Below are 24384 nucleotides of genomic sequence, written 5' to 3'. Positions count from 1 at the left end.
TAAAACGTTAAACAAAAATAGTATGACATAAAAAAAATTGGAACCATCGCTTTTTTTTATTCTCCAGGGTCTTTCAAAAAAAATATATCATGTTTTGGGGGGTTTAAGTAATCTTCAGGCAAAAAAAAAACGGTTTTGGCAGCAAAAAGGGTTAAAATGTACCTTGAACCAAAACATGAAGGGTTAGAACCTTTGTGGTGTTTCATTGTGGGCTGTAACATTTCCCCCCCCCCGAAAGTGACACGGGACATCTCCCTAACAGGGACACAGACAGCAACGAACCAATCAGAGGATCAGATCCTTCCTAGGAAGATTGGGTAGGTCAGTAGATCCTCATCCTGTGCGGTTTGGGATATAAACGTCAAGAAGAGATCACACAACGTTCTCATCTTTATTAGGCTACAAAATGACGATCTACAAATTAGAAAAGAGCAGCAAATTAGTCATTAATCAGTAAGGAGATTCCCAGAGCCCGGGACGGAGAACGCAGGAAGCGAGGAGTCCCTGTGCGACCCGGAAATCCTTCCCTCCATGGTCCCTCAGCTGATGATTGGTGGGGGTGCGCGGTGTCCATATTGTGAGGTAGTTGTGACGATTCTCTTCTGCTTGGGGTGTTTATCGGGGGAAGATTATTTAAAGGGCCAGTAAACAGAATGGCACCTGCAGTAGGAAATGGTAATTTTGCGGCATGGTTTTTACCTCCAGTGGCGGCTCGGACTGCAGAGCTCCACCAATGTCAGACATCTCCCTTCCTGTGCCTTGCTGCAGATGGAGGTGACCCCAATGTCATGTTTGGTTCATTACCGGCCCTTTAAACCCCCAATCTCCCACGTGGCTCTGTGCTGAGTCTGGGAGTCCAGTGTCGCCATTGATGATGTCTATCTACCGCAATACAAAAATACTCAAAATCTGCCATTAATTAGTAACAAAGTGCTATGTTAAGAAGAGTTCATTATTTGGGGTAGTTTTGGGTTGGGTTGGGGGGGGGGGGGATTGGGAAGTTTTTGGCACATGGACATAATACTTCCTGAGGAGGTGGCAATCCCTGAGCTGGGGGCCCTAGGAAACGTATTGCTTTCAGGATTTAAGTCTTAGGAGGATGGGAGAGGAGAAGGCACAGCTGGGTTCTAGGACATGGTTGAATACAGGACTCACAGCTGGGCATGGATGGGTACTGAAAGCATGGTTGGATACAGAAGCCACAGCTGGGTATGGGAAGCATGGCTGGGTACGAGAAGCATGATTGGGTACAGAAGTTACAGCTGGGTATGGGCGACATGGTTGGTTACAGTAGTCACAGCTGGGTATGGGGGGCATGGTTGGCTACAGTAGTCACGGCTGGGTATGGGGGGCATGGCTGGGTACGGAAGGAATGGCTGAGTACGAGAAGCATGGTTGGATACAGAAGCCACAGCTGGGTATGGGGGGCATGGTTGGGTACAGAACTCACAGCTGGGTAGGTGGGGGGGGGGGGAGCATGGTTGGGTACAGAAGCCAGAGCTGAGTTTGGAGAACATGGTTGGGTACAGAAGCCACTGCTGGGTATGGAGAGCATGGTTGGGTACAGAAGCCACCGCTGGGTACAGGAGGAACGGCTGGGTATGAGAAGCATGGTTGGGTACAGAAGCCACAGCTGGGTATGGAGAGCATGGTTGGGTACAGAAGCCACAGCTGGGTATGAGAAGCATGGCTGGGTACAGAAGCCACAGCTGGGTATGGAGAGCATGGTTGGGTACAGAAGCAACCGCTGGGTACAGGAGGAACGGCTGGGTATGAGAAGCATGGTTGGGTACAGAAGCCACAGCTGGGTATGGAGAGCATGGTTGGGTACAGAAGCCACAGCTGGATATGAGAAGCATGGCTGGGTATAGAAGCCACAGCTGGGTATGGAGAGCATGGTTGGGTACAGAAGCCACAGCTGGGTATGAGAAGCATGGCTGGGTATAGAAGCCACAGCTGGGTATGGAGAGCATGGTTGGGTACAGAAGCCACAGCCGAGTATGGAGAGCATGGTTGGGTACAGAAGCCACCGCTGGGTACAGGAGGAACGGCTGGGTAAGAGAAGCATGGCTGGGTACAGAAGCCACAGCTGAGTATGGAGAGCATGGTTGGGTACAGAAGCCACCGCTGGGTACAGGAGGAACGGCTGGGTAAGAGAAGCATGGTTGAGTACGGAAGGCACAGCTGGATAACATGGCTGCCACAAACAGCTCCAGAAATCATGGCCAGGTATGGAAGGCACAGCTGGGTAAAGATTGCACAGCCAGTAATGAGAAGTATAGCTGGGTACAGGAGGCACGGCGGAGTATCGGTGGCATGGTGGGGTGCAACAACTATGGCTGGGTATGGGAGGTAGAGCTGGGTAGAAGAAACATGGCTGGGTATGAGAGGTACAGATGGGTACATTAGTCAGAGCTGGGTATGGGGGGCATGGCTGGGTACAGAAGTCACAGCTGGCTCTGGCTGGGTACGGGAGGAATGGCTGGGTACGGGGGGCATGGTTGGGTACAGAAGTCACAGCTGGGTCTGGGAGACAGGATATGACAGAAAGGCTCATGTAGAGCAGTTGCTTCTCATCTTCCACCAATGTACATCAGGAAGATCAGTGAAAGATGAGTTCTGATTGGCTGCTCTTTGACATAAGCCCAACACATGGGCATGACCAGATTCAAGTGGCAGTGACATTTTCTGGGTTGCTTCACTTTCACTTCACGTTGTAGTATTTGGTCGGCACGAAGGGCATTTTGCTGGTCACGCCATCCACAAGCTTCTTCCGGACTTCCAAACGCAGCGCTGTGCCCGCCTTGGCGTATTCCGGCTCCACGTAGCCCATCGCCACATTCAGCTTCAAGGAGGGGGAAGGGCAGCCGCTGGTCACTTCTCCTGTGGATGGGAATGTGACAAGTCAGCACTCTAGCGGCTGATGGAACGTCTCCATGTTTTAATGGCAAATTCACTTTTCATTTTCTGACACAATTAGATTTCACAAACACCACCAAACGTTACATCCTGGAAAGCCCAACACCTTAAAGAGGACCCGTTACCTGAAATACCTTATATGAAGCAGAGGGGAGATTTGTTGCATGGAGAAGGGGACTTTACTGGGCCAGGTGATGTCCCACTATGGACACCATACATTAGAATCTCAGACGCTATTTGGGACAAAAAGTTTCTACCGATATCTCCAGATCCAGAAAAAAGCTCAACATTTCAGGACCTCACAGGAACCTTTTATCAAGTATGAGCCTGATGAAGGGTCCCCTAAGTGGTATTGAAACATTGTAAATGTGATCATGCAATAAAGAAAAGCTTTGCACCTTGAAACAAGCTTGTTGGTGTCCTGGTGAGATATTTTATCCATGATGTAAACTGTGACCAGCCTACAGGACCAGGACAAGGGAGCGGCAGTAGGCACACGTGCCCTGGGTGCTGGAGATGGGGCGCCACTGTGGTGAGTTGAACTCTCATTACATTACAGCAGCACAAGGTGAACCTGGTACCAGTGCTCCTCACCCCTGATCTGACACTGCTGATCTTGCTCCTCAAAAAGGATGGCAACAAAATCGACCACCCTCTCCTGCAATTTTAATCAATGCCCGCTGGACCCTGGACAAGCAGCCTAGCACCCCCCCCCCAGCAGGCTGCCTGATGCAATATCAATTCCTGCACTGTGCTGCTGAACTACGGAGGGAGAAGTTTTATGTACCTGAAGACATTTCGTTGCTGGAGGTCCACTGCAAGCGAGCTACCCGATTGGAGGTGTGCCGACAGCTCTGCAGTCGTGTCCGTACACCTCAGTTCAGGCAGTTTGCAGAACACGGTCACCGGCTCCACAAACTAAACAGCTGCAAATTCACTGAACATCAATCTTGCACTTCGGCCACAGTGCAGGGAGGGATTATCACAGTGCAGGGAGGGATTATCACAGTGCAGGGAGGGATTATCACAGTGCAGGGAGGGATGCCACAGTGCAGGGAGGGAATGCCACAGTGCAGGGAGGGAATGCCACAGTGCAGGCAGGGAATGCCACAGTGCAGGCAGGGAATGCCACAGTGCAGGCAGGGAATGCCACAGTGCAGGCAGGGAATGCCACAGTGCAGGCAGGGAATGCCACAGTGCAGGCAGGAAGGCACGTGATCCCTGTGCCGAATACGCGTCGGGGAGGGGTAGGACGGAGCTGTCAGCAACAGAGGTAGATGAGGAACGGCACACCGCACGCCATACAAACGCTTGTTTTATACAAACACTCTCTGGAAAGATTGGTGCACTCACGCACCTACATCTTGTGAGTACCCTTCTGGAGGGAAGTTTTAATATATTTTAAATAAATCCCTACTGTATCACACTATGGAGCTTTTTCTTTCTTGTATGTGAAACTATCTGATGACATCTGAGAGTGGTGGAGTTTATACCAGCATACCCTGTATGAGCCCAAGGGGTGGCTCCAATGCGTGTTTAGACACCGTTTAATTACCGTGTCACACGCTCAGAGGTGAGCGCAAGCACAAGTGGGGGGTCACAGGAGAGCACTGAAGCATGCTGGATTGTGAACACCATTAAGGAGGAGCATGAGGAACACTGTTTTCTGTGGACACTACTTACTTGCACTTTATGTGTTAATATCAATGAATTGAACTTTTTAAATGTGGACACTTGATTTTGCACTTTGATCTTATATTTATAACCACATATATGTTTTGTTTTCTTGCATGTTGCACTTTATGGGTTATTTTTATATAAGGATTGTATTTATTCTATAATTTATATATTACTAGCATTTTTTTTTTTTTTTTATATATTGAAATTTTGTAGTATAGTTTTACACTATATATGCACCTCCCAACTATTGGGATATATCTGTTTTTTCAGCACAGGCATGTTTATTTATATAAATGGGCTACTAGACTAGCCCATTATGTGACACTTACCTGCAAACGAATCCATTTCTATCCCCTGTGCAGGCCGCGTCCATCTTTGCCTTTCTTCCTTCCGGGGGCCGCGGCTCTGTGACTGGCTGGAGCTGCATTACGTCACTCCCAAGCATGCGCGCGGGAGCCGTCAGTAACGGCACATGCTGGTGGAAGAAACAGCACAGAGGTCCGTTTCTGTACAGAGCATGCGCCGATTACATAATCGGCGCACTACAAGTGACATATCTCCTAAACGGCGCACGTTTAGGAGATATTTCCACTACCTATAGGTAAGCCTTATTCTAGGCTTACCTATAGGTAAAAGTCAGGTGGGAGGGTTTACAACCACTTTAAGTTAGGTGAGCAGAATATACATCTGCTAGAAGCCGATTGGTTAAGTCCGCTGGTCACAACTCCACCCTCCAACTCCCTTTCATTTCAGTCCACTCCCCCTCCTAGTCACAGCCAATCGCTGCCACCTTAAATCCCCTTATACCACCTCACCTTCTCTCCTCCACTCACAGTACCTCTGACCCACCTCTCTCTGCCAACTACCTTCCAGATCACAGCACCTGCAAACTCAAACCCCTCCTCCTCATTCCACCTCCATTCTACCCACCTTTTACCCCGCCCCCCAAAAGCCTCCCTCCTACCCTCTCCCCCCACCTTATTCCATTACACTACCTCTGTGCTATGCACCCCTCACCACCCTGCCCCCCCCCCCCCCCCCCCCCCAGATCACATCTACCTTCTAAGGATCGACCGATTATCGACGGCCGATATTCACTTTTTTAGAAGTATCGGTATCAGTCACAAAACTGACCGATGTTGCTTCAAGGGGTATTACCGGGGTGATGCACGCAGCTGCAGGCATCACCCTGATACTGTTCTTTAGAGCGGACGGTCAGCCTTATTATAATAGCAATCAATGCAGCTCAGCAGCTGCTTGGCTGTTATGACAAGCAGCGGGAGGGGATGTCCCCCCCCCTCCCTCTCCCGCCGCCTCCCGCCACTCACCCGGGGCCCTCCAGTCCCAGCGGGAGCCCCGAGCAACCACTCAGCATGTCCGCCGGCTGGCCGAAGACCCGAACAAATCCGATGCTTCATTAAAGTGATACGAAAGGATCGTTTTTTATTTTTTTTTTAAATAACAAACATGTTATACTTACCTCCACTGTGCAGCTCGTTCTGCACAGAGTGGCTCCAAACATCCTCTTCTGGGGTCCCTCGGCGGCTCCTCCCCGCATTAGATAACCCCCTTGGAGCAGCGGTCTCCCGAGGGGGTTACCTTGCGGGCGCGCTCCCGAGTCCAGCACTCGGCGTCCATAGAGGCCGAATGCAGGGCTCGGCCCCGCCCCCCCCCCCGCATCATTGGATTTGATTGACAGCAGCGGGAGCCAATGGCTGCGCTGCTATCAATCTATCCAGTCAAGATCCAGGAACCCGTGGAGAGAGGGACGGCGGGGACGCGCCGACGGAAATTCGGGGCTCAGGTAAGGAAAACGGGGGGGGCGGTGACTGCAAGGTGTTCTTTCAGCTTAATACATAGGATGCATTAAGCTGAAAAAACACAAGCATTTTCAACCTCTTTCAGGTCTCGGATCGGTAATCCGGAAACGATGTCATGACATCACTTCCTGGATTACTGCAATCTTTAAAAGGAGCCAGTTTTAAAAAAAAAATAAAGTATTCAAAAGCGCCGATCTTGGCGTTTTGAATACTTTTAAGTCCAGAGGAGGGGTTTGGGGTCAGTAATAGGCAGTGACAGATAAAGAGAGTACTTGTCACTGCCTATTACTGTCACAAAGGATGTTTACATCCCTTGTGACAGCAATAACAGTGATAAATAAAAAAAAAATTAAAAAGTACAAAAAGAACAGTGTAAAAAATATTTTTTTAAATGTACATAATATCGGCCTGAGAGGTGGCCGAAATATCGGTATCGTATCGGTACTTGGTCAATCCCTACTACCTTCCAGCTCAAGCACTCTCCTTTCATGGAAATAACCCCCCCCCCCAAGTTTGGAATCTTTGCTTTGAGCAATGGGTGACCTTGTCCCAGCATTGTCAGTATGGAGTCGTTTCACCATCCTCTTAACCATAGGGTTGGTTAAGTGAATATACTCCAGACCCAGAAAACATTGCATTAAAAGTGACTGTAATCCTCAGACATAAAAAAAATCAACAAAGCATATCCCTCTATAGTGTGTACTTGTCTCAATCCAGAGCACTAAGTGTCATTTCTGTCTGCTGCTCCCTTCCTCTGCTCTCAGCATGAGTTACTTCTGACAAATTTCCTGACGCCAAGAGAAAAAAAAAAAAGGTGTCGGGCATTAAGCTCCGGCACACAGCCTGTGATTGACAGCCTCAGCTCTGTTCCTTCTAATCAGCTCTCACTGAGCTCTGGCAAAGTGTAACATCAGCTCCCTGACCCCTGCTTTCTGGAAGCTAAAACAAGCTGTATAAATTCTGGGCTTTGAATGGATACAGACGAGAGAAGATTGCAGATAAACAGGTACAACTTATGTAGGAGGATTTGTATCATCTCTGTGCATCACCTGAGGTCACTTCACTGGGTATATGGAAGGGTTTATATCCACAAGCTGTATATAAATGAATTGGAGGTACAAGGTACTTCAGAAGGGACGGGACCCTTGACGCAGATGGCAGCACTCACCGATGACGCGCCCCTCCGTGTTCAGTATTGGCGTGTGTTGGCGGACGGGGGGCCCCGTTGAAGTCAGTCCCACGCGCTTTCGATTCACCTTCCCCTTAATCTGAGGCACGATGACCGAGGCTCCAGGGAAATCCATGGCGGCTCTGCGCCTTTTACCTGCAGAAATCACAGAGCTGGAAGTTATAGTATGGAGGCCGATTCTCCGCTCTCCTCCTCCATCTACAGAATTATCTCTACATAGGCATCTCTGTAATAACAAAGTAACACAAATGCTCAGAGATGAGGCGCTTAGAGGACGAAGGATAGAAAAAGAAACTTCTATAACTCTAAAATGGAAACAAAGTGGAGCTAAAAAGGCAAAACTTTTTTTCACCATTTGGATAGAGTAAGGGAGGGTTAAAACTAGGGATGCACTGATAACATTTTTTTTTTTTTATCGGCGAGTGTAATACCGATACTTTCTGCCAAGTACTCGCCGATTCTTTGCGGTACGATTTGCATCAATACAAAAAAATTGGAGCAAATTGCACTGCAAAGAATCGCATGCAATTTCCCCCACTGCTCCTGTCTGTGTATATAAAAAGGGAAAAGCGCCATCTAGTGGGCAGTTTATTAACAGCTTCAATACCAGCCCTATCAACCCTTCCTGCCCAGACCAATTTTCAGCGCTGTCACACTTTGAATGACAATTGCGTGGTCATGTAACACTGTACCCATATGAAATTATCATTTTTTTTAACAAATATATAACTTTCTTTTGGTGGTATTTAATCACCACTGGCTTTTTAAAAAAAAAAAAAAAAAGTAAAATGTGAATGTAAAGTGTCTTTCAGAAAATTTTGTAAATAATTATGTTTTCTCCTTCACTGAATTGCGCTGATGAGGCGGCAATGAAAGGCACTGATGCGTGCTGATAGGTGGCACAGATAGGCGGCTATGATGGGCACAGAGTGGCATCAGGGACACATCACACCCGAGATTGCGGCTAGACTGGGCCCAGAACAAGAGGTGATCCCGCCTGCTGTCATTTTTCTATACGGCAGGTGGGAGGCGGTTGAAAATGTTAGAACTCACGGTACATATCTGGCCAAATGCAAAATCTTCATAGGTGTCCCGGTCCGCCGATGATAGCAAATCACGGCTGCTGGAGGTGATCACAGGGATGAAGGAGAAGTTCCAGGACCCCTGTGGGTATAGGGTGGAAGTGATGTCAGCTTGGGGGGGGGGGGGGGGGGGGGGGGGGCGGACCGCCTCTACATCTCCTCCAGCCCTGTGAGCACCTCCAGTGGCCGTGATTTGCTATAATCAGCGGGACCGGGACACCTATGCAAATGTTGGGTTTGGCCAGATACAGTATGTACTTAAATGTGAGTTCTAACATTTTTTTATAAATCTGCGTGTCCGCGGGAGGAATTCTACTCCTTCATTGTCGTTAGTGGGGGGGGGGGATTTGGCCACATTGTTGGTTTCAGTGGATGAAAACAGTGCTGCAAGGGCCAGATGAAACCAAGCAAAGGGCCGCATCTGGCCCCCCGGGGCTGCAGTTTGGAGACCACTGCTTTAGGAGAGCTTTGAACTCATCAGTGTGATATAGATGTGTCCAAAAAATGAAACAATGTTTCAATAAGAGATCTAGAAATAAGTGTCACTCTGGGTATATAATTCCTCAAAATATAACTAAAAGGCATTTTTTTTTTTTTTTTTTAGTTCTGGATAGAGGGGAGAGGGATTAGACCCCCTGTCAGTTTTTTTTATTGCTATCTGTGTCCCCCTTGGGGAGATTCACCCTATTTCTCCTGGTGACCATGATCACCGAAAGTGAAAAAAATACATTTTTAAAAATTTGGGTTGTCACCAGAACAGGAAAGGAGGGGAAATCTTCCCATGGGGACACTAGTACTGGTCATTACCAGGGACTTCTTCCCCCCCTGAAACACAATCTTACTTTGGTGGGGCACCACAAAACTAAACATCAATCGTCTTTCAATGCTGTAATGAATGAAGATACACAACCCCCGCCCTCACCTAGTGTCCACACCAGACTGGCCTCCACAGGGGTGGTGGTCTCGTCAATGTCATTTCCGTAAAGACAGAGGCCGGCCTCCAGGCGCAGACTGTCCCGAGCCGCCAGACCGGCCAGCTTCACCTCCGGGCTCTGCAGCAGCTTCTCTGCCAGCTCCACGGCTCTCTCACCGGGCACCGAGATCTGGAGGGACACGGGGACAGGACAGCTGAGATTTGGGGGTCAGCAGAGACCAATCAGAAAGGGTAAAATAAAATTCCAGCCAGATACATATAAAAAAAAAAATAGAACCACTTTAAGCCCCGTCTCTGTGAAGCACTAACACTGACTGAGGGAATATGGAAGCAACAGTGAGGGTTGGCCTAGGACTGAACTAACTAGAACTAAACAGGAGGGGAGGGCAGGAGAAACACGTTGTAATGGCCTTAAGCCACCACTAGATGTCAGCATACAAACAAAACTACAGCTACCTGATGCAGTTCAATACAACACAGCAAAAAAAAAAAAAAAAATACATACAAGTGGTACAGAACAAATACATTATAAACACTTAAGGGCATATTTATAACAGTACATGTGATATTCACCAAACATTCACAACAGGTGAATTTTCCTGGTGCATGCGGCTTACAGTGACCGATTCACCTATTTTATGAATATGCTCCTAAGTGTATTTGTACAGACAACCAGCATATACTTGAACCTACCAGTATAAGCCCCCAAGTAAAGCAACACACACACACACACACACACACCGGGAGAAGGGTGGAAAACACCAGGAGCCAATCAATGCCTTATTTCTTTGTAAACTGCTGTCAGTCTAACACAGTAAACATGCTTACATTAAGGGAAGGCAGAGAGATGACCTCATCTATATGCTGCTCCTCCACTGTCCAATCACAACGTGAGAGGGGTAGGTGACCGAATCTGTAACTGCAATGCAGTGAGGTCACCTGATAGCTGTGCTCTCTGGATTTTGTTAAATAGTTTCTTTTTTCTAAGATTTGAATCCCAAAATATGAGCTCAACGTCCATTATAAAACGAATACCCCCATTAGAAGATAAAATAACAAAACCAGCTTTTTGCTGCAACATTCACTTCCAATTCTGAGATTTTCACCAACAATACATTTTTCTGCCACTAGATGTCCTCAGTCTGATGGCCATCATCACTTCCTCTGTGCCCAGGTCATCCTGGACCCGCCCCCAGCCGGTGATTGGACAGTTAAAAAGGAGAAGCGGCATAGAAATTAAAGCGGAGTTCCGCTTAAGAAAAAAATATTAAGTCAGCAGCTACAAATACTGCAGCTGCTGATTTTTAATAATCTGACATTTACCTGTCCCAGGGTCCAGCGATGCGCGGGGGGGGATCGAAGCCCCGCTCGTCTCCCCCTCCGCTCGGCGGCGCCGGCATTGTAACTGTGGGCGCCCGGCCGCGCAATCATCTGGGACCCGTGATGTGTCCCAGATGATTGCCTAGAGGGAGGGGTAGAGCTGATCTCCCTTCCTGCGCCGAGGGGAAATGACGTAAGGAGCCCAGACGCTGAAGGAGGCAGATTACGAGGGACCCCCTAGCAACAGGAATTAAGAGGTGAGTGTAAAAAAAAAAAAAAAAATTCTCTAAATGTTTTTTTTTATTAATTTTTTTTATGCACATTAATTAATTTTTTTTTATTTTTTGGGTGGAACTCCACTTTAACTCATCTCCCCATTACTCTGCTAACTCCTCCCGTCAGCATGATTCTTGCACTGCGGTCCACCTGATTGGCTCTTTGTGCTGCTTCTCCCTCCCACAGTCTGAGCTCAGATTTAAGTGAAGTGTGTGAGCAGTGTTTTACTTTACTGTTTTTTGGCTAGTGGTTGCCAGAAACACATATATTGGGGAAAATAATGGATTTGATCCCCTGCAGATTGTGTAAGTTTGCCCACTTACAAAGAAATGAAAGGTCTATAATTTTTATCATAGGTGTATTTTATATGATAGAGACAGAATATCAACCAAAAATCAAGAAAAAACACGATACAAATGTTATAAATGGAGTTGCAGTTCAGTGAGTAAAATAAGTATTTGATCCCCAAGCAAAACATGACTTAGTAGTTGGTGGAGAAACCCTTGTTGGCGATCACAGAGGTCAGACGTTTCTTGTAGTTGGTGACCAGGTTTGCTCACATCTCAGGAGGGATTTTGGTCCACTCTTCTTTACAGATCTTCTCTAAATCCTTAAGGTTTTTTGGCAACTCAAAGTTTCAGCTCCTCCATATATTTTCTATAGGATGAAGGTCTGGAGACTGGTTAGGCCACTCCATGACCTAAATGTGCTTCTTCTTGTGCCACTCCTTTGTTGCCTTGGTGGTATGTTTTGGGTCATTGTCATACTGGAAGACCCATCCATGACCCATCTTCAGTGTTTTGGCTGAGGGAAGAAGGTTCTCATCCAAGATTTTACAATACATGGCCCCGTCTATTGGCCCCTCAATGCGGCAAATTTGGCCTGTACCTTTAGCAGAGAAACAGCCCCAAAGCATCGTATTACCACCTCGGTGCTTGACTATAGGGATGGTGTTCTTAGGGTCATAGTCAGCATTTTTCTTCCTCCAAACACAGCGAGTCGAGTTAATGCCAAAGAGCTAAAATTTTGGTCTCCTCTGACCACAGAACTTTTTCACAATCCTTCTCTGAATCATTTAGATGTTCATTGGAAAACTTCAGATGGACCTGTACATGTGTCTTCTTAAGGAGGGGGACCTTGCGGGCGCTGCAGGATTTCATTCCATGGCGGTGTATTGTGTTACCAATGGTTTGTTTGGTGACTGTGGTCCCAACTGCCCTGAGATCATTCACAAGCTCCTCTCATGTAGATCTGGGCTGATCCCTCACTTTTCTCATGATCATCCTCACCCCATGAGGAGAAACCTTGCATGGAGCTCCAGACCGAGGGAGATTGATGGTTATTTTGTATTTCTTCCATTTGCGAATAATCGCTCCAACAGTTGTCTCCTTTCCACCAAGCTCCTTGCTGATGGTCTTGTAGCCCATTCCAGCCTTGTGCAGGTCTACAATCTTCTCCCCGATGTCCTCTAACAGCTCTTTGGTCTTGCCCATGATGGTGAGGTTTGAATGGAAGAAAGAGATTCTGTGGACAGGTGTCTTTTATACACATAACGTCGTTAGGAGAACCTTCTTACATTGACAGGACTAATCTGTGTACCACATGAGCACCTACTGTAGCCAGTCTGTGGGAACCAGAATTATTGTTAGTTGGTAGGGGATCACATACTTATTTTACTCACTGAACTGCAACTCCATTTATAACATTTGTATCATGTGTTTTTTCTGGATTTTTGGTTGATATTCTGTCTCTATCATATAAAATACACCTATGATAAAAATTATAGACCCTTCATTTCTTTGTAAGTGGGCAAACCTACAAAATCTGCAGGGGATCAAATCATTATTTTCCCCCACTGTACAGCACATCCATGTTATTTTATACTCCACCCCATCCCTACCTCCACGCCGTCCTCTCCGGTGTACCCGCACCGCGTCACTCTACAGCCAGGGATGCCAAACACGCTGGTAGTCGCCCCCTTCATGAACGTCAGCTTGGAGAGATTGTCGGTGAGTCCAGCCTGGAGAACCTGAGCCGTGGATGGACCTGAAATGTAACGTGAGAGATCAATCACTGGCAGCCCCCAGTACTTGTCTGGACTACCCAGGGCCACCATTAGAAATCATAGGGCCCCATACAGACTACTTGACATCCCCCACAGCAATCAAACACAGAGACCCAGACAGTACCACCTACCCGAAAGAAACAATACCCCCCTCTGCCTTGCTCTGGGAATTGCACATCTTGCAAGCCCCCTGCCCCACAGGAGAATGCTGAGAGCGTCACCATGCACCCCAATCACAACAACATTTGCTGGGCACCCTGGCTCTCCCGATTCCCAGGGACTGTTCTAGCACAGTGGTCTCCAAACTGAAGCTTGCTTTGCTTGCCTTTGTCCGGCCCTTGGAGCACTATTAACAATGGGACCCAATTCCCCCCACCGACACCAACAATGGGACACTATTCCCCCCACCGACACCAACAATGGGACACTATTCCCCCCCCACCGACGCCAACAATGGGACACTATTCCCCCCACCGACGCCAACAATGGGACACTATTCCTCTATTCCCCCCACCGACACCAACAATGGGACACTATTCCCCCCCCACCGACGCCAACAATGGGACACTATTCCCCCCACCGACGCCAACAATGGGACACTATTCCCCCCACCGACGCCAACAATGGGACACTATTCCTCTATTCCCCCCACCGACACCAACAATGGGACACTATTCCCCCCACCGACACCAACAATGGGACACTATTCCCCCCCCACCGACGCCAACAATGGGACACTATTCCCCCCACCGACACCAACAATGGGACACTATTCCCCCCACCGACACCAACAATGGGACACTGTTCCTCTATTCCCCCCACCGACACCAACAATGGGGCACTATTCCCCCCACCGACACCAACAATGGGACACTATTCCTCTATTCCTCCCACCGACACCAACAATGGGGCACTATTCCTCTAACCGACACCAACAATGGGGCACTATTCCTCCCACTGACACCAACAATGCAACACTATTTCTCCCACTGACACCAACAACGGGACACTATTCCTCCCTCGAACACCAATGATGGGGCACTATTTCTACCAAATGATTTATGTGGTGTGGACGCTGCATTACACAGTAATTCCCGTGGACGAGGGCCACCCCTCAGGCTTTACATTCTTCCCTGCAGTGACATCACCTTGCAGAGCCAACAGAGCGAAGTCCACGTTTTCCAGATCCACATCCCGGCCGGCCGCTCTGAATTCCAGCAGGCGGTTCTGAGGGGACAGATGTGGGTCAGTCACTGTATAATAAGGTGGTCAGAAATAAGAGAGGGCAGTACCTTCATGTGGGCGGAGTCTTTCTCTGCACAGCCGGCATTGGACACCACGTAGAGGTGGCCCTCGGAGGTGTTGGTGACGATGAGGTCATCGATGATCCCTCCGCTCTCATTGGTGAAGAGAGTTAGCGTACCCTGCACAGAGAGGACCTTGGTCAGCGATGGGATTGGGGAGGTAGGAGGAGTCATGGTGGGATATTCCTTGTCACAGGCAGGAAAGGATTGTGCAGGAGGGATAACCACATGGTGGTGTTTAACTCTTTTTGTGTCTCCCCTGGCAGCAGAGTTTGTCCTGTCACCTCCCCTGCTTTTATCTTCTTCCTCCCTAAACCCAGAGCAGTCACTTCCTTATTGAAAACTCTCCCCATACCCTTGGTTTCAAAAACTTTGTCACTTTCTGTGTTTAAATTATGTACATTTTCAGCCTTGATTGGATATTTTGGCTCAGCTAGAGATGAAGGCTGACAGAAGCTTTGAAGTACTGAAGTTCACAGGCTGCAACTGTCAGAGAAAGCAGAGTATATCAGAGAGAGATAAGACAAGACACTATTCTTGTAAGATTAATTATTTCATGTCTCCCTGGAAACAGAGTTTGTCCTGCCCCCTACCCTGCTTTTATCTTCTTCCTCCCTAAGCCCAGAGCAGTCACTCCCTTATTGAAAACTCTCCCCCTCTCCTTGGTTTCAAAAACTTTATGTCATTTTCTCTATTTAAATTATGTACATTTCCAGCCTTGATTGTACGTTTTGGCTCAGCTAGAGAGGAAGGCTGACAGAAGCTTTGTAGTGCTGAAGATCACAGGCAGTAGCTGTCAGGGAGAAACCAGAGAGATAAGACGTTCCTTTTATTTGAACTCTTTTGAGTCTCCCTGGCAGCAGAGTTTGCCCCCCCCCCCCAGAACAGTCACCTCCTTATTGAGAACTCTCTCCCTCTCCTTAAAATGTGAACATTTCCAGCCTCCATTGTATGTTTTGGCTCAGCTAGAGGGGAAGGCTGACAGAAGCCTTGCAGTGCTGAAGATCACAGGCTGCCAATGAGGGAGAAAGAAGAAGATATTGGTAGAGATAAGACAATACACTATCCTTGTAAGTTAAAAGTAGAACTATAGGCAAAACTTTTTTTTTTCAATTTGGATAGAGTAAGGGAGGATTATAACCCGTCAGGTTTTTTTTTTTTTTTTTTTTTCACCATATGTGTCCCATTGCGGAGATTTACCTTCACTTCCTGTCCCATAGCCAAACAGGAAGTGAGAAGAAATACTTGTAAATTAAGGGAATTTCTGGAAGACCCCCAGGTCACTGGAACTAATATCCCCATTGGAAGATCCCCCCCCCCATTACTTTTTTGGGCACAACCCAACATTTGGGGTTTTCTCTAACTTTCATTTTTAATAATGGTAAACAGGACATATAGAGAGGGTGAATCTCCTTAACGGGGGCACAGACAGCAATAAAAACTGACAGGTGTTCTAAGTCCTCTTGACTCCATCCAAAACTAAAAAAAAAATGTTTTGCCTTTAGTTAAACTTTAACTCCTTTGTGTCTCCCTGGCAGCAGAGTTTGTCCTGTCCCCTCTCCTGCTTTTATCTTCTTCCTCCCTAAGCCCAGAGCAGTCACTTCATTATTGAAAACTCTCCCCCTCTCCTTGGTTACAAAAACTATTTGTCACTTTCTGTAATTAAAATAAGTTTATTTCCAGCCTTGATTCTATGTTTTGGCCTCAGCTAGAGAGGAAGGCTGACAGAAGCTTTATAGTGCTTGAAGTTCACAGGCTGCAGCTGTCAGGGAGAAAAGCAGAAAATATCAGGGAGGTAAGACAAGACCCTATCCGTTTGTCTTGTCCCCTTCTCCCGCTTTTATCATCTTCCTCCCTAATCTGACCTTCCTAAGCACAGTCTGTATCATTCCTGTTCCTTCCTCCCCACCTAAGCAGCAGTAAATCCTTAAACAGTCAGCTGACCAGCCTCTAGCGAATCACTGATTATTGGCACAGTGTTGAGAATACAGGATAACTGAGGCTGCGCACAGCAATATGAGCCAGTGCCTTACTGGATCCTAACCACTTCCTGTCCAGCGACGCACCCTGTACGTCGCTGAACTTTTGGTGGTTGTACCCGGGATGATATGCAGCTGCAGGCATCACCCGCGTAACCGTTTTTCTTTAGAGCCGGCGGTTGGCTCTCTTTTAATAGCAATCCGAGCAGCTTACTAGCTGCTGGATTGCTATTATAAGCAGCAGGAGGGGACATAGAGGGGACATCGAGGGAACAAAAGTGCCAGAAAAGGCCCTCGGACTGGAAACAGCATAGGCACTTTTGTTTCTGGGTGGCGCTAGACACGACGCGCAGAGACGCGCACGTGCTCCGTCATCACATTTGATAAAGTTTACCAATCACCCATCGGGGCTGATGTGGTCGTGATGTGCGGTCAGTGGGTTGGACTGTGCGGTTTATCAGTAGGAGGATCTCAGGGATCCACAATGTCAGGAATCACACATCTATAAAGATCTGCCAAGTGGGCGATACCACATGTTGGGGGGGGGGGGGTCGTGTTATACCTCACCTGGTTCTCCTTTAATTCTGCAATGTCCCCCACCACCAGGCTCTCCATGAAGGGGATCCGTTCCTTCCGTGTACCCGAGTCTTAAAGAAAACAAAATCAATTAAAAATAAATAAATAGGAATTAATTCATCTTTCTGCACAGCATTTCTTTGGGAATCAATTCTGGCCAACACCTGGTGATATCTTTCTGTTCTTATTGGCTCCAAGAAAGGAGAAGTGTGTTCCTAGGTTCTACCCCGCCCTCTCTATTAAGCCCCACCCACACAGACTGACACATGAGTGGGAGAATCAACGCCCTCTCTATTAAGCCCCACCCACACAGACTGACACATGAGCGGGAGAAGAAACGCCCTCTTTATTAAGCCCCACCCACACAGACACATGAGCGGGAGAAGAAACGCCCTCTCTATTAAGCCCCACCCACACAGACTGACACATGAGCGGGAGAATCAACGCCCTCTCTATTAAGCCCCAACCACACAGACTGACACATGAGCGGGAGAAGAAACGCCCTCTTTATTAAGCCCCACCCACACAGACATGAGCGGGAGAAGCAACGCCCTCTCTATTAAGCCCCACCCACCCAGACTGACACATGAGCAGGAGAAGCAACGCCCTCTCTATTAAGCCCCACCCACACAGACTGACACATAAGAGGGAAAAGTGAAGAATCATGTGATTAGAGGTTCCAGTGGCGCTTATTGTGTCTCCAGCGCAAAGTCGCCCCACCGGATCTGTGTTGGCCTACATCCTCTACATCAACCATCAATACATTTAGAGTCCGGCCATTATAATAGAAACCTTGGCCAAGCTCCGCCCACATTACCTGCAGCATATGAGAGACGTCGAACAGAGAGCAGTGCTGGCGGGTGTGCAGGTGCGAGGCGATGTGACTGTCCTTATACTGCACCGGCAGGCTCCATCCAGCGAACTCCACCATCTTACCGCCATGATGGCGGTGGAAGTCGTAGAGCGCGGTCTGACGAGGCACATCTACCTGGAGGGGGAGAGAAGGGAATACGATTAATGAGAACTCCGACCTCCTGGAATGTTGGAGCGGTGGTGAGGGGGAGGTGTAATGATTAAGATTGGAGCTCGGCAGAGATACAAAGTACACGGAGTTCACAGCGCTGACTCAGCAGAGCGAAGACCGCTAATTGCATTAATTACACTTCACGGGAGGGAACAGGATCCGACCGGATTGTGTCCGAGGAGAAACCTCAATCCGCACAAAAACTAAACTCTGCCAATGAGAGACGGAATCAGTCTGAGACCACCATACCCTGTGCCAATAGTCACTGCCCTCTCCGGCCTCCGGGGTGCCAGTCTCTGCCCCCCCCCATAGTGCCAGTCTCTGCCCCCTACCCCTCTCTGGGATACTAGTCTCTGCCCCCTACCCCCCTCTGCGGTGCAGTCTCTGCCCCCTACCCCCCTCTGGGATACTAGTCTCTGCCCCCTACCCCCCTCTGGGATACTAGTCTCTGCCCCCTACCCCCCTCTGCGGTGCCAGTCTCTGCCCCCTACCCCCCCCTGCGGTGCCAGTCTCTGCCCCCCTCCTCCCCCCCGGGGTGCCAGTCTCTGCCCCCCTCCTCCCCCCCCGGGGTGCCAGTCTCTGCCCCCCTCCTCCCCCCCCGGGGTGCCAGTCTCTGCCCCCCTCCTCCCCCCCCGGGGTGCCAGTCTCTGCCCCCCTCCTCCCCCCCGGGGTGCCAGTCTCTGCCCCCCTCCTCCCCCCTGGGGTGCCAGTCTCTGCCCCCCTCCTCCCCCCTGGGGTGCCAGTCTCTGCTCTCTTCTCCCTCCAGTATGCCAGCCTCTGCCCCCTCCTCCTCTCAGGGTGCCAGCCTCTGCCCCCTCCTCCCCCCCGGGGTGCCAGCCTCTGCCCCCTCCTCCCCCCCGGGGTGCCAGTCTCTGCCCCCTCCGGGTTGCCAATCTCTGTCCTCTTCTCCCTCCGGTGTACCAGCCTCTGACCCCTCCTCCTCCCGGGGTGCCAGCCTCCGCCCCTCCTCCCCCCCTGGGGTGCCAGTCTCTTCTCCCTCCTCCTCCCAGGGTGCCAGCCTCTGCCCCCCCCCTCTGGAGTGCCAGCCTATGCCCCCCCCCGGGATACCAGCCCCTGCCCATCTTTCCCCCCTCCGGGGTGCCAGCCTCTGCCCTCTACTCCCTTCAGGGTGTCAATATTTGCCCTTTCTCTAGGGTGCCAATTTCTGCCTCCCCCTGGGGTGTAATGATCTGCCCTCTCCTCTCTCCAGAGTGTCAGTCTCTGCCCTCTCCTCCCTCCAGGGTGCCCGTCTCTGCCCTCCTCTGCCCCTTTTATAAGCACATGGCACACAGTAATGTGCAGTACCAGTCTTGGCCCTGGCAGTGCCCACTGTGATAGAGATTGGTGTCTCCTGGCCGATTGGAAGTAAATATCAGAAGAAACATATTAGGGACCTCTGGCTGTGGGACGAGCACCTGTCACCACTCACACGGGGGCAGAGTCCATGTCCCCCTCCCCCATACACACACCGTACAGAGCCAGCCGGCTCCACATTCTCCCCCAATCTAAAAGATATAACACAAAAATACGCCCCCACCCCCATGAACATAATAATACAGAAATCATCAGTAATATCCGATGATACATTGATGAGCAATAAAACAGCAACGCTACGGCACATGTTTGCGCTATGGGGTAACATCAGGTGATAAAACACTTCTAGTCCTGCAGGGAGGAGAGATAAAGTTGTAGTAAATGGGAGAGAACACAGCGACGCTACCGCAGAGGTCAGCGCTATGCAATCACATAATAATAATAATAATAATAGAATGATAATAGTAATAAAAATAATAAGGAAAAGCCATAATAATAATAACAATAAATAACAAAACTCTAACAATAATAACAAATATGATGACAATAATAATATTAAACATCTAACAATAATAATATAACGATGATAGCAATCATAAAGATTAAAAAAATCTAAATGATATTAAAATATAACAATGATGATAATAAATATATTATCATCACTATTATATGTAGATTATTATAATAATTATTTTTTTATTATCATTATAATAATGATGGATGATAATATGATGATAATATATTGTAGATAATAATTTAATGATGATAATAATAATAAAAATAAAGATTGTAAACTCTAATGAGCCAGGCCCTCTGATTCCTCTTGTATTGTATTGTAATGTACCGTCTGCCCTCATGTTGTAAAGATCTGCGCAAACTTTTGGTGCTATATAAATCCCTTATAATAATAGTATAAATCCTGAATAATAATAATAATGGTAACATAATAAATGTAATGATGATCATATCATTTAAAGTAGAACTATAGGCAAAACTTTTTTTTTTTTTTTTTTTTTTTAGTTTTGGATAGAGTGGAGAGGTATTAGAACACCTGTCAGTATTCATTGATGTCGGTACCTCCCTATTTGTCCTGTTTATCATTAATCATTGAAAGTGAAAGTAAAGAAAATCCCAAATTTTGGGTTGTCCCCAGAGAAGTAATGGATGGGAAATCTTCCAATGGGGACACTAGTTCTGGTGACCTGGGGGGGACCCCAAGAAATCCCCTCAATTTGCAGGGATTTCCTCTCACTTCCTGTTTGGCTGTGGGACAGGAAGTGAAGGGAAATCTCCAAAATGAAAAAAAAAAAAAAGTTTTGCCTATAGTTTTACTTTAATGATAATAATAAAAAAAAAATTAAAAGGATGATGATTATAATTATTATCATTATTATATGTAATATTATTTACCATTACATTTATAAATATCATCATTAATATATTTATTATGATCACATTTATTATTTATCATAGCTATAATATTATATTTGTTATATTTATTATCATTAATATAACAAAAATTATAAATAACAATAAAAATTGTTATTATAACTATAATAAAAAAAATAATACAATCATAATAAATATATTATTGATGATAATTATAAATGTAATGGTAAATAATGGCATATTATAAATAATAATAATAATTCAGCTGCAATCCTCAGAAGTAGGACAGACACAGAATGGGATACAGAACTGGGATGACGATACCACGCTCCTGCATATGTTGGTGACATTCTCTATGATATACAATGTAACAAGAAGATATAATCACACAGAGAGGAGTAGTACCGCACTCCTGCATATGTCAGCGCTATGTCTGACATCACACAGGAGAATATATATATATATATATATATATATATATATATATATATATATATAGTTATATAGTTGGACATGCAGTCCTGCAGAGAGGAGTCATAGACTTATAACACAGCTGCGCTCCTGCATATGTCGGCGCCATGGTGGTGCACACAGCCCCATATGAATGATAATGGTGCAGAGATCAGACATGGGGGAGGACAGACAGGTGGGGATTACATGTAGACAGGATGATGATACTTCGCTCCTGCAGACGTCAGCGCTATACTCGTCACACAATGATCATAAAGCAGAGTGGATGATGATGATGAAGGCGGTCGGTTGATCGGTCATTACCTGCTGCCCCCCGCTGTACCCCCTCCTCTGCACCCGGGACACCCCCCGGACACCCGCGCACACCGCCCGCAGCATCTCCACCACCTGACAGCACTGCGCATGCGCGGGAACACACCTCCAGCAGGGGGGGGGGGACGCGCATGCGTCGTTAATCATCATCCTCCACGAAGAGCTCATAGCAGATCACAGTCAGTGACCCCAAACTGTGTGCAGTGCAAGGGGGAGGGGGAGGGGAGGAATGTATTTTTACACCTATATGTGTAGATAGAAAGTCAGATATATTTATAGATATTCTGGGGGAGCCATGGGGGGTGACACTGGTATTCACTGGTAAAGTGGACCTCTTTTTGGGGAAAAGGCTCGATTCACACAAATGCGTTTTTTGATGCATTTTGCATTTTGCAGAAACGCATGGAAATTTTTTAACATGGGTTCCTATGGAATATGTTCACATGCATTTTTGTGCCTCTCCGTGTTTTTGCCGCGTTTTGCGTTTTTTTTTTTCTTTCTTTTTTCTTACACTGTATACAGTATTAAAAAAAACACTGTAAATAAAAAAAAAAAATCGCAAAGCGCATCAAAAACGCGGCAAGCACCGCAAAAAGCAATGCAGAAACGCTCAAAAAACAACATGCATAGATGCGAATCGAGCCTTAAGGAGATCTGAGTCTCCATTGTAGAGATTTCCTTTTACTTCCTGACTGTCCAAGAGGCACAACCGGAAGTCACCCGATGAGGTGTCCCCATTGTACAATCCTCTATTTCTCCCCTATGGTGACAACCAAAACCTTTTGAATTTCCTGACACTTCCTGTACTGGAGGACCAATCTTCCTGCTCCACCTAAAACTGAAAAAAAAAGTTTTGCTTTGAGATGCAATTTAAGAAATATAGGTGTGTCACCTCCCCGCCCCCCCCAGCCCAAGATTATAGAGGCAGCGGAACAGTGCAGACGCCTACTCCTGTAAGCATGCTTCCTGTGTTAGGCTGGCAGCACTATGCAATGGAGAGCCGATTGGGTCCTGGCAGTGCCTGCCCACTCCCAGTCTGATTGGTTCCTCGTGCTGCCCCCTCCCTCAACCTGTGCAGGGAATGGCAGGAAGCTGATATAAAGACAGGTTCTTGTACTTATCCCAGCTTAAAATTACGTTAAATGCTTTTTCATGAACACAGAAATGCATTACCAGGGGGCTATCTGGTCAACTTTCATCATTCGTTACATCTATGGTGAGGAAGAGGCTACCACCATGGTGGGCAGAGACACCCCAAAGAGGGTGAGCATACCCCGTGGGGACACCGGGAGGAAGGTGAGAATAGCCCAAGGTTTGTAGGGACACCCACAAGGAGGGTGGGGTAATCCATGGTTGGTAGGGATACACAATGATGGGCAATGACACCCAAAAGATGGTAGCGGTACTTCATGGTGGGCAGGGAAACACCTCAAGAAGGATGGAGGATGCGCCATGGTGGACAGAGACACTCAGAGGAAGGTGGAGATACCCCACAGTTCGCAAGGACACCCCAATGAGGGAGGGGCTACTTCAAAGTGGACAAGGACATCCCAAGAAGGGAGGGGATGACCCATGGTGGGCAGGGTCACCCCAAGGAGGAATGAATACCCTATGATGGGCAGAGACACCCCAAGAAGGAAGGGGATACCCCATGGTGGGCTGGGACACTAAAAGGAAGGATAAATACCCCATGATGGGCAGAGACACCCCAAGGAGCAAGGAGATCCCCCATGGTGGGAAAGGACACCCCAAGGAGGATAGGGATACCCCATGGTTGGCAAGGATACCCCAAAGATGGAGTGGATACCTCATGGTGGGCAGGGAAACACCTTAAGAAGGATGAGGATGCGCCATGGTGGACAAGCACACTCAGAGGAAGGTGGAGATACCCGACAGTTGGCAAGGACACCCCCAAGGAGAGAGGGGATACTTCAAAGTGGGCAAGGACATCCAAAGAAGGTAGGGGATTCCCCATGGTAGGCAGGGACACCCCAAGGAGGATGGGGTACCCCATGGTTGGTAGAGATACCCTATGATGGGCAGAGACACCCCAAGGAAAGAGGAGATACCCCATGTTGGGCAGAGACACCCCAAAGAAGGGAGGGGATACCCCATGGTGGGCAGGAACACCCCAAGGAGCGAAGAGATACCCCATTGTGGGAAAGGACACCCCAAGGAGGATAGGGATACCTCATGGTTGGCAAGAACACCCCAAGGAAGGAGGGCAGTGACACTCCATGGGGGTGGAAAAACCCTGAATTCCCAGGTAAGAGCAGAGATGGGAATTATGACAGGGAGCTCTCACTATTGGAATATCAAAAGCATATAAAAAGCCAGGGGCTGACTCCACACATTAGGCTTCACATAAAGCCAACATATGGCTTTAAGGTGGATTCACCCTTTAAGACAGAAACTCTTACCATTACCCAGCAGTCAGTTCCTGTTGGGCGCTTGCATTGGAAACCAGCCTATGGGTACACCATCCCATGTAGGTGTCTGCCTGGAGCTGCCATTTTTATTGTCTATAAAAAGTGCACATTTCTACTACAAGGCAGAGTGATGGACCATCACAAAGAGGATTTATAACCCAATGTGCCGGCCATATGCAGCATGTTCCCAGTGAGGGCCAAAGGGCAGAGAGCTGCTCTAGTAAATCATTTCCAGAGGTGAAGCAATGTATAAGGATACTTCGGAATGACCCACCCTCTGCTTTATTCTATTATCATAAGA

General features: G+C 47.8%; 1 protein-coding gene across 1 annotated transcript; it reads right to left on the bottom strand.

Annotated features, from left to right (window-relative positions):
* Positions 1-377: 377 nt before the first annotated feature.
* Positions 378-21769, bottom strand: AMT (aminomethyltransferase). Its single transcript, XM_073591695.1, is given in 10 exon segments — positions 378-2883; positions 7588-7743; positions 9613-9793; positions 13121-13266; positions 14434-14512; positions 14578-14709; positions 17136-17200; positions 17203-17215; positions 17962-18132; positions 21646-21769. Coding segments are annotated over 10 exon segments (1197 nt in total). The 5' UTR covers positions 21721-21769; the 3' UTR covers positions 378-2704.
* Between the last annotated feature and the right edge of the window lie 2615 nt (positions 21770-24384).

The sequence above is a fragment of the Aquarana catesbeiana genome, linkage group LG07 (assembly GCF_042186555.1).
Source record: "Aquarana catesbeiana isolate 2022-GZ linkage group LG07, ASM4218655v1, whole genome shotgun sequence".
NCBI classification, from domain to species: Eukaryota; Metazoa; Chordata; class Amphibia; order Anura; family Ranidae; genus Aquarana; species Aquarana catesbeiana.
Note: the sequence above shows the minus strand (reverse complement) of the source record. Positions and strands in the feature narration are given on the sequence as shown.